The 10,993-nt window shown below is 47.4% G+C and overlaps 1 protein-coding gene across 1 annotated transcript; it reads left to right on the top strand.

Annotated features, from left to right (window-relative positions):
• Positions 1-348: 348 nt before the first annotated feature.
• Positions 349-8,662, top strand: LOC115668663 (ankyrin repeat-containing protein NPR4-like). Its single transcript, XM_056310734.1, has 3 exons — positions 349-414; positions 7,818-7,910; positions 7,993-8,662. Exons 1-3 carry the CDS (start codon positions 349-351, stop codon positions 8,611-8,613), a joined length of 780 nt encoding a protein of 259 aa, XP_056166709.1. The 3' UTR covers positions 8,614-8,662.
• Positions 8,663-10,993: the final 2,331 nt, after the last annotated feature.

Below are 10,993 nucleotides of genomic sequence, written 5' to 3'. Positions count from 1 at the left end.
CCTCTTTTGTATAGCGAAGTAGGATACCCCACCATTATTCCCTTTTGATGTTGTATATTTGGAATTATTGTTTTGTGCTATCCCTTGTCATATTTTATTGTCTGGGTTGTTTTAAATTCGCTTCCGCTTGCCTTTATCGTTGAGTGTTTCGTTTGGGTCGGCGACGCGTCCTGGGACGTCGCGTTCAATGATTGACCATCGAGGGGTGTCGCGAGCCTGTTGGGGTTCGGGGCGTGACATCCCTGTTGATTTGGTATCAGAGCCAGGTCAGCTTGATCCAAGTGGTCGAAGCCTGGAGTGATAAGGAGCGATGACTTTGGGGTAGCCAGTTAGGGAGACTCGTGTGCCATGCGTACCCCAGACCGTGTGATTATGATTGCTGAGCGATTATATGCAATGATATGTGAAATGCAGGTGCGTCGGGACTTGAGGTGAGTGCGTGAAACCTGTTGGTTGTGATTGAGTGATGTTGGTGATTTGCTGCCTGCTTTGTGAATTGTGATTGTGATTTGGTGTCATGGATGATTGGCTGCCTGCTAAGTGAATTATTGTTGTGATTCACTGCCTAGGGCTTTAGATTGATATAGTTGGCCTAGGTCTTTAATTCCCGAGGGGAATTATAGCAGGTAAGTGAGTGGTGTGACCTTGTGAGTTTGAGCAGTCGAGGTCGAGGTCATGTAGGTCCGCAAGCTAGAGTTGCAGAGGATTCCAGATGGGATGAAATTTTAAGGGCACTCGAGGAAGTTGGAATTTTAATGGGAAGGCAAACTGAGGAGCGAAATGCTACTGTTGCCACTGATGCTGAGGCCATTATTGTCGCCGTTAATGGAAATGTTGGGAATCAAGGTCAAGGGCAAGTTAATGCAGTCATATAGATGCGCCAGCTGGTTAGAAAATATTTGAAATTGAAACTTCTGAAGTTCGATGGTAAAAGTGACCCTGAGGCTACATTGCTTTGGAGGTATTCGGGTGCACTGGTGAGGAGAAAGTGACCCTGGCTATATATCAACTTTAAGGAAATGTAAATGATTGGTAAGAGAGCCCCCAAAGTGGGATATTTCAGAGGGCATATTTCTAAGTTGGGGTGTCGTTATCGAGGCTTTCAATGGGAAGTACTTTTCAGAGAGTGCGCGAGAACAGAAAATGACAGGGTTTCTTCAGCTTCGTTAAAAATTGAATGTCAGTCGATCAGTACGATGTCAAGTTTGTAAGGTTGTCTAAGTACGCACCAATGATAGTTATTGATCATGTGGATAGGACAAAGAGGTTCCAGGATGGACTGAAACCGAATCTTCGCAGTCAGTTGATGCTAATGAACTTAAGGGATTGTAATGAGCTATATGACGAGGCTTAAACGGTTGAAAGGGATATAAATGAGAGGGTTACCGTATATGGATCGCGGTACACGCCGGCTAAGGACAATAGGAACTTTGGAAAGAAGCCTATGACAGAGAAATGAAATTTGTCCCTCTAGTAAGAAGGAACTTTGGAAAGCCGAACTCCGCATGTCGGTCTTACGGAAAGAGGCATAGGAATGGTCATTGCCAAGGTAGAAGTGGAGCATGTTGTGGATGTGGACAGTAAGGTCACCAAGTGAGAAATTGTTGAACCGACAGGTTAGGTCACTAATGCCATCGCAGCGACCGCAGGTAGGACACTGAGCGAGAGCTACCCTGTAGATTAATCAGAATCGGCTATGGACGTAAGGAAAGATGTACACTGTGGTGGGAAAGGAATCAGAGGATGTGCCGCGAAAGTCTAGAGGCGTTACGTGTTGATATTGGGTACAATAGGCGATGATTTTGAAGTTGTAACGCTAATGGTCATGTACGACGTATAATTGCTTATAGTAGATAGGCGCAATCGACTTAAGGATTTCTAAATTACTGACGATATTCTTGGACGAGTTGGGATGGATGAGTGTTGCTTAGGGATTACAGATTTTGTAAAGAACCGATGTGAGTTGTTTTTGAGAGACTGTTGGATTGAAATTTGGATGGATTGAGCTTTGTCTTTGAGGTGTAAAAAGATAATTAATTTGTGGCTGATTAGTTGATTGAGGAATCAAGGCTAAAGGACATAGCTGAGGTGTGTAATCTTCCCGAGGTTTTTCCTCAGGAATTGTCGGGATTGCCACCTGATAGGAGAGTTGAGGTTGTGGTTGAGTTGGCCCCAGGGACAAAACCGACCTTGGGAGCGCTTTACAAGATATCACTGTCGGAATTGAAGGAATCGAAAGTCCAAATGCGGGAGTTATTGGATGAAGGTTTTGTTCGTCTGAGTGGGTTTCCATGGGGAGCGCCAGTTTTATTCGTGAGGAAGAAGGACGGATCGTTAAGGTTATGTATTGACTACAGATAGTTGAATCAGGTGACTATTAAGGATAAACGCCCATTGTCAAGGGTAAATGATCTGTTCGACCAGTTACAAGGGGTATCAATATTTTGTAAGATCGACTTGAGGACTGGTTATCACCAATTGAGGATCAAGAAGGAGGACGTGCCGAAGTCGGCATTTAGGACGAGGTATGGACACTACGAGTTACGGTGATGCCGTTTGGACTGACAAACGCACTTGCAGCCTTTATGGATTTGACGAATTGGGTGTTCAAGGAATTTCTGGATCAGTTCGTAATTGTGTTCATAGATGATATTCTGGTGTATTCAAAGAGTTCCGCCGAGCACGAGGTACATTTGGAAGAGGTTCTACGGACCTTAAGGGAACACGCACTCTACGTTAAGTTCAGTAAGTGCGAATTCTGGCTTCACCAAGTGGCGTTCTTAGGACATGTGATATCCGGAGAAGGAATTGCGGTGGACCCGACAAAGATTGAAGCCGTCACGAATTGGCCGAGACCGACAACAGTAACCGAGGTTCGGAGCTTCCTCGGAGTAGCAGGTTATTATAGACGCTTCGTGGAGAAGTTTTCGGCATTAGCGACGCTGTTGACGCGGTTACTAAAGAAGGAGATGAGGTTTGAACGGACGGATAAGTGCGAAAGGAGCTTCCAAGAATTAAAACGGAGATTGACGACCGCACCAGTGTTAACGATCCCGTCAGGCCCGGGAGGATATGAGATTTACAGTGACGCGTCGTTAAGAGGATTGGGATGCGTGCTAATGCAACACGGGAAAGTAGTGGCATACGCATCGCGACAGTTGAGGCCACACGAGCAGAACTATCCGACGCATGACTTGGAATTGGCCACGATTATTTTCGCTCTTAAGATTTGGAGGTATAACCTGTGTGGAGAGAAATTTCAGATTTATACAGATGATCAGAGTTTAAAGGTATCTGTCTCCCCAAAAAGAACTTAGCATGAGCAGCGTCATTGGATGGAACTCCTTAAGGACTACGACTGCGATATTTTATATCACCTCGGAAAGGCTAATAAGGTAGCGGATGCACTGAGTTAGAAATCGAGCATCGCGCATATGATGGTCAAAGAATGGACCTTGTTGGAGGGAGTCCGGGATTCAAAGTATAAGTTTGAAGTGAGCCATGTTCTCAAGTCTACTTGCCACATTAATAATTGAGCCGGAAATTTAGACTAAGATTAAGGCTTTACAGTCGACGGACCCAGAGATTCAAAAGATCCTGAGTAAGGATGCCACAAAGAGGAAACCGGACTTTTAGGTATTCGAGGATGGGATTCTGAAGTTCCGTGGAAGGTTATATGTGCTTGATGATGTAGAGCTTAAGGAGGAAATTTTATCATAAGCCCACCGTAGTAATTACAGTATTTACCCTGGTAGCGCTAAGGTGTATCAGAACCTATGGCAGCATTATTGATGGAAGGCATGAAAGTAGATGTAGCCAAGCAAGTGACCGAGTATCTAACATGCCAACAAGTGAAGGCGCAACATTGTAAGCCGGGTGGATTGTTGCAGCCATTGGAAATCCCCGAATAGAAATGAGAGCATAACACGATGGACTTTGTTATGGGACTACCAAGGAGCCAAAGGGGCCGTGATTCAATTTGGGTTATAGTAGATCGGTTGACAAAATCAACACATTTTCTGGCAATGCGAAAGGACTTCGCGTTAGAAAGGTACGCAAGATTGTACGCGCAACAAATAGTTCATCTATATGGAGTACCAGTGACGATCACCTTGGACCATGATCCCAAGTTTATTGTCGCTTTTTGGAAAAGTCTTCATACGGTATTAGGAACGAGGTTACAGTTTAGCACGGCTTATCATCCCCAGACGGATGGCCAGTCTAAAAGAACGATTCAGACTTTGGAGAACATGCTGCAAGCATGTGTTTTGGATTTTAAGGGTGATTGGGAGGAACAGCTACATTTGGTTGAATTCGCCTACGATAATAGCTATCAGCAGAGTATCAGAATGACACTATTCGAAGCACTATATGACAGAGTTTACAGAACACCGGTTTGATGGGATGAAGTGGGTGAGAGGAGCATCACGGGTCCCGAGTTGGTTCAGCAGTCAATAGGAACAGTTAAGGTGATTTGGGAATATCATGGGACTGAAGGTGCGACATAGAAAAGCGAAGAGTTGATGCGACATCAATACCCCCCCATTTGTGTGAATAGTTGGGTTGGATTGTAAATTTCGAGGACGAAATTTTTGTAAGGGGGGAAGAGTTGTGACATTCCGGATTTTGACCCATTTTTGGGATTTATAGAACGTGTAATTCGTCAGTGCGCTTATAATAGAATCTCGCCCGGGAACTGAACACTCTCGGGTTCTTGTTTTAAAAATAGAGATTTTGCTAGAATCGCACTCGATCGAATTTTGCCGTTATTTAGACCCCGAACTTGGCAGTAGATTTTCGGGAGTTTCGGGACGAAATAAATTGGACGGTGTCGATATTATTGTGGCCAGCCTCGAGATTGCCAGGAATAGTGGAAAAGTGAAATTTCGACCGGGTGCGGATTTAGACTAGCAGACCTCCCTCGTAGTGTGTTTTGAGTTATTTTATTTCAGCCAATTGCCCTATAATATTAATTAGGCTTTTTGTGGGCCGTTGATTGTTTTTGGATTCGAACCGTGTCCGTTGGTTCGCGCTCGAGGATAAATATTAGCTTTTTCTTTCTCTCTCTCTCCTTTCTCCTCTGCGCCGCGCCACCCACCCCCCCTGCAACGTCTCTCTTCTCTCTCTTCTCTCTCTCTCTCTCTCTCTCTCTCTCTCTCTCTCTCTCTCTCTCTCTCTCTCTCTCTCTTTCCTTTCTTTTTCTCTTCCGCCGCGCACGCCTTCCCCATGCACACGTCCCTTCCCCTCTGACCCATGCAGACCAACCCCTCCCCCCCTCTGTCTCTCTTCTCTCTCCTCTCTCCTTCTTTCTCTTCTTCTTCTTTCTTCTCTCTCCTTCCTCTTCTTCTTCTTTCTTCTTCGGCCCGACTGGTTCCATTCCTGCTTCTGCTCGCCGACTGCAACCACCGCCGGTCGCCCCGTCGCCTGGCCGTCACGCGTCGCCGTCGCCAGCTCGGCTCGCCGCCGTCTCCCTCGCGTCTTCGCCGTGCCGCAGCACCTCTCGGTGGCTCCGTCCCGACGCTGCCTTTCCCCCCCTCCCGAGCGCGCGAGCTCGGCTCGCCGCTGCGTACGGCGAGTCCCAGCCGTCGTCCAGTCGTCCGGCCAGCTCCCCAGCGCCACCCCGACGCCTGAGTGTCGCTGTCGTCACCGCCGAGCGTCCCCCAGCCGCACCAAACGCCTCAGCCAACCTCTTCTTCTCCCCGTTGGCTTTCCGACGTTCGTCGCCGCCGCTCGCCGTCGCTCCAGCCGGCCAGCCTGACGCCACCCGACGTCCCTTCTGCCACCGACCGTCGCCATGCCGCCCGAGCATCGCCGGCTCCGAGCCCTCACCGCCTCAGCTCTCTCTCTCCCTCGCCACCCCACTCCGGCCGACTCTACTCTCTCCCTCCGAGCTGGTCGTCGGAGAGCCGCCCTGCTCGCCGCCGCGTCACCGCCACCGCCAGCTGCCGGAGCAAGCCCAGCCAGCCAGCCCCGACCAGCCAGCCCAGGCCGTAGCCGGCTCGTCGCCCACGCGACCAAGCCGCGCGCCCGTCGCCGTGCCCGTGCCCGTGCTTGTGCCCGTGGTCGAGGGCCGTGCCCATGGCCGAGCGCCGTGGCCGAGCTCGCCCGCGCGCCGTGCCCGTCCGACCAGCGCGTCGCCCGTCCATTCGCCCGTGCGCCCCTTGGCACGCCGCAAGGCCATCGCGCCCGCGCACCAGTGCACGCCGATCGGCCATTGTGCCCGCGTTGGCCGGCCACCGCGCCTGTTGGCCGCGCCCGGTCCGGTCTTGTTTCACCGGGCCATTTTGGGCCCGAGCCGACTTTTCCCGGGCCAAACTTAGGTAAGTGACTTCCTAAACCCTACCTAGTACTTTGGGTATTTTTAGACTTGTTTAGGATGTGTTTAGTACTGGCTTAGGACTTTAATTAGGCGTGGGCTAATTAGACTGATTGTGCTTAATTGGTGAATTATTGTGGCGATAATTGTGCGGCTGATTTAGTGATTGACTGAGATAAATATGCCTGAATGAATTGTCGTGGCGCTTGTGGGTGAATTGGATTAATTGAATGTGCCGACTTGAATGTCGGGTCGGTGGGCCGATGTCGGGAGCATGAATTGAGTTGACTGATGTGGCGTGCTAGATTGACATTGGTGAAAGGGTGGTGATTGAAATTGATTTATATGACTAAGAGCATGATGAATTTTGTATTGTTGTTGTCTGGACTCACTTGGGTGATATTTGAACGTGTGAATGCCATGAAATTGATTGAATTATGTGGCGTGTATGCTTGATAAGCCCGGATCGATCGGAGGGCTGCCAACCTGAGGGGTGTTGACCCGGGTTGTGAGAAAGGACCTGTGGGGTGTTGACCCGGGTCGTGTGAAAGTAAGAAAGGTCCTGTGGGGTGTTGACCCGGGACAGAGCCCGGATTGATCGGAGGGCTGACCTGTGGGGTGTTGACCCGGGACAGAGCTCGGATTGATCGGAGGGCTGACCTGTGGGGTGTTGACCCGGGTCGTGTGAAAGTTTGTTTTTGAAAGGTCCTGTGGGGTGTTGACCCGGGACAGAGCCCGGATTGATCGGAGGGCTGACCTGTGGGGTGTTGACCCGGGTCGTGTGAAAGTTTGTTTTTGAAAGGTCCTGTGGGGTGTTGACCCGGGACAGAGCCCGGATTGATCGGAGGGCTGACCTGTGGGGTGTTGACTCGGGTCGTGTGAAAGTTGGATGGATGCGCATGTGAAATGTGTTTGGGTTGAATTGGATGAACGTACGTGTGTATGGCGCTCGAATGATTTTGATGTGTTCATTGACTATTATTGCATTATTATGATTTGACTGATGTGCAGTGTGGGCATGGGGTTGGATGGCGAGGTAAGTCCATTTATGTGAATTATATATATGTAATCGGGTAGATTGCATGTACGACTTGTCTGGGTACGCATTGGCCTATGTGGGGTATAGGGGGTTGCTTATTGAGACTCGTTCTCACGGTTATTATATAACCATTTTCAGATCTGCGACCGTGATTGATTGGAGACGACACCAGGGTATCTCGGGGATGGAGGACGGGTCAAGTTACCCCATATTTTATGTGCCCCTCTTTTGTATAGCGAAGTAGGATACCCCACCATTATTCCCTTTTGATGTTGTATATTTGGAATTATTGTTTTGTGCTATCCCTTGTCATATTTTATTGTCTGGGTTGTTTTAAATTCGCTTCCGCTTGCCTTTATCGTTGAGTGTTTCGTTTGGGTCGGCGACGCGTCCTGGGACGTCGCGTTCAATGATTGACCATCGAGGGGTGTCGCGAGCCTGTTGGGGTTCGGGGCGTGACAGTTGGAGTCTGTGACCAAATGGTCACCGAGATGTGTATACCCGGATGTTTCTGGAGCAGCTTTTCTTCTTCAGCGGGAACTTCAGTGGTTTAAGGTCAGTTCAACTTATTTGTTTGCCACCCTTTTGTGCTCTTTAATTTACATTAAATTGATCAACCTCCTTTGTTTTGCTGAAGGTAGTGGAAGATAAGGGCTTTCCTTTTCTTAAACATATTCGATCCAATGGGAGCAGGAAAACATTGTGGGAAGCTCTTCTAGTACAGCGCCAAAAATTGCTCAAAGAGGCAAGACAATGGATGAAGGATACGTCATCATCTTGTACTCTCATCGGGACTCTCATCACTACGGTAGCTTTCGCTGCGGCTTTTGCGGTACCTGAAGTTAACGATGGTAGTATGGGGACCTCGATCTTTCCAAAGAAGGGCTCATTTATGGTATTTGCGGTTGCAAACGCTCTTACCTTCCTCTCCTCTGTTACCTCTACCTTGATGTTCTTGGCTATCTTAACTTCACGCTATGCCGAAGAAGATTTCCTCCACTCACTGCCGAAAAAAATGATATTGGGCCTTACTTTTCTCTTCCTCTCTTTGGCCTTTATGATAGTGGCGTTCAGCTCTGCTCTTATAACTATCCTAAGTGAACGATTCAAGTGGATTTACATCCCAATCACTTTGCTGGCTTCCTTCCCGGTCATATTGTTCGCAATCCTACAGCTTCCCTTGTATGTTGAAATGGTCGAATCCACTTACTGGGCTCGCCTCTACCGTCCCCTGAACCCGAAGAAGATTTGGAAATGATCTATGATATTATTAGACATTGGCATCTGTGATGTGATTTTTGTTTGCACATGTTACCGTCCGTGAAATGTTATTGGACAATGGCATCTGTGATGTGATTTTTGTTTGCCATGTTACTGTACGTGAAAAGTGATTTTTGTTCGCACATGATACCATCAGGACAATTAGCAGGAAGTCTGGCTGCGTGTTTCCGATATCATTTCGACAATACCACATGAAGAATATAAAGTATACATATATGATATTCGATTAGTTTTGTCCACCCATATCACTGAGTCAGACCGATCAATCACATTATATAAAGGAGAAGAGAGCTTACAGCGGGATTGGTGTAGTACTTGAGATGCTGAAATATGAGAAAAAGCGACAGGGCCAATGCTACAAGTACAAAGCATGTTGCAATGATGACCGCTGGTTTATGAAGGTCGCTGTAAATGGCACCCGAGGTCGAGGAATATGTCGATTCCAGCTTTTGGACATCTTCCAACTTCCAACTTTAAAGAGAAATCAATGAGTGCATGTTGAAATAGTTTGTTATCATAAAAGATGCGACTCTTGATTATGAAAAGAGATGACTCTTCGTCCTAAAAAGAAGTTATCGGTGGTTATGAACAAAAGTTATTCTTAATGTGAAGAGTGGTGATGATTGGGGATAAGGTACCTATTCTCAAGATGTGTGTTGATTGGTTGTTTGTGAATAGAGACCAAATCGCACATTATTTATTATAACCACAACTGTTCGTAACTACAAATTCTTCGGAACTCTCTCTTCTTCTCTTTTCGTTCACACAACTTTAACAATACATTCAAGGTGAAATTCCAAGAGAAAAATTGAGTAATTGTTGAACTCGTTTCTTTGCGGCTTTAATGTATATCCTGAAGCTATATTTATTCTAAACCCGGCAGCAACAATAACGGGGGCAAATAATACCTTAAGGACAGTGATTGTCATCATGTATCAAAGCATTAAGGATCTATTACTATTTCTCTATCTTCATTAGCAATCAAATTTCCTCAACAATCTTAAGGTATTATTTTAATGGAGATAGAGACATCGGCTGCATCAAGTACTCGCAATCTTGACAGATTGCAAATCGATCCCTATTATGGAACTAATTTCATCCGTTGGAAGGACAATATGATCCTGTTGACACCCAATTTTGACTACTATATTTAATTCTTTATTGCATGAGAACATTAGAGGTTGGTACAACCCTTAGACAAAAATTTGGCATGATGCATTATCTATTTGCATCAAGCATCTTTTAGGAAGCCTAAGGTGAGCTCAATAGATGACGCGATAAAGGATTGGTGATCGGAAAGGGAGAGGCGAGCTTCAGATATGATATTCATATCTCCACGGATCGTATGCACGTAGGACAGGAATTCCACATGCCCGGCTACTTCGTGTCTTTTTCGATTCGGATAAGGACTTCGGATTCAAGAGAAGATGTGACTAGGTGAGTGTAGGTTCGGCCGTGGAAGTATTTGGTGAAGAAGTGGAGGGGAACATTCAAAAATGGACATAAAAGTGGGATAGATCTAAACAAAAAGATGTGTTTTCTCGTCTCATCCACAAGAAGCATAGATAATGCTTGCCCCTCCTCTTGGACGCCACTTTTCACGCCATGCAGAGAAAGCTGTCAATTGGGTACACTCTCTCTCGCATGGTGGAGTTTATCTCTTCGGGTTGTTATGAAAATATTGATATCTTTCATTCTTGAATAACCCCGTTAACTATTGGCTTTGAATCTTGGTCATTCATCCGATCCTGCACGTAAGAGATAATTACCAAAACCGGTCAAACTCTTGAGGATAATTTCCAAATCCATACGAACTCTAATCAGTCTATCATTGATCCTGATTTGAACTAGACTTATGAAGGCTATAAATACCTCCTTGGCCGATCAACCACGGGGAAAAGAAAAATTGGAGAGTTTCACATACGAGGAGAAACACACGTGAGATTTGAGGGAGAGAGAGAGAGACTCGGCCGTGTATGTGCGCAACTGCTGCCGCACCCGCGCTGCCCGTACCTACGCCGTGCTCGCCGCCGCCGCTACCCGACGTCCACTATCACGCCAATCCAGTGGCGTCCGCGAGCTGCTGCTGCTGTGCCCAGACCTGACGCCACCATCCTGCTGCTGCTCTTCTACGACGTCCCTGCACAGCGGCTAGCTCCTTGTTGTGTCTCTGCCACAGCACCGATGCCCAGACCAGCAAGCTGCTAGTGAGTCACAGCACTGCCGTGAGTCCCTGTCTCGCTGTCCAGCAAGTTCAGTGACTTCCCAGTCACAACGGTCCTGCTCAACCACATCGCTCGCTGCGTCAGCACGCATTGTGACGACAAAGCTACCGTGATCCCACGCCGAGAAACCTG

The sequence above is a fragment of the Syzygium oleosum genome, unplaced genomic scaffold (assembly GCF_021117445.2).
Source record: "Syzygium oleosum isolate NSW1041296 unplaced genomic scaffold, Sole_v2.1 Sole_v2.04, whole genome shotgun sequence".
NCBI classification, from domain to species: domain Eukaryota; kingdom Viridiplantae; phylum Streptophyta; class Magnoliopsida; order Myrtales; family Myrtaceae; genus Syzygium; species Syzygium oleosum.
This window is presented reverse-complemented; position numbering and strand designations above follow the sequence as displayed.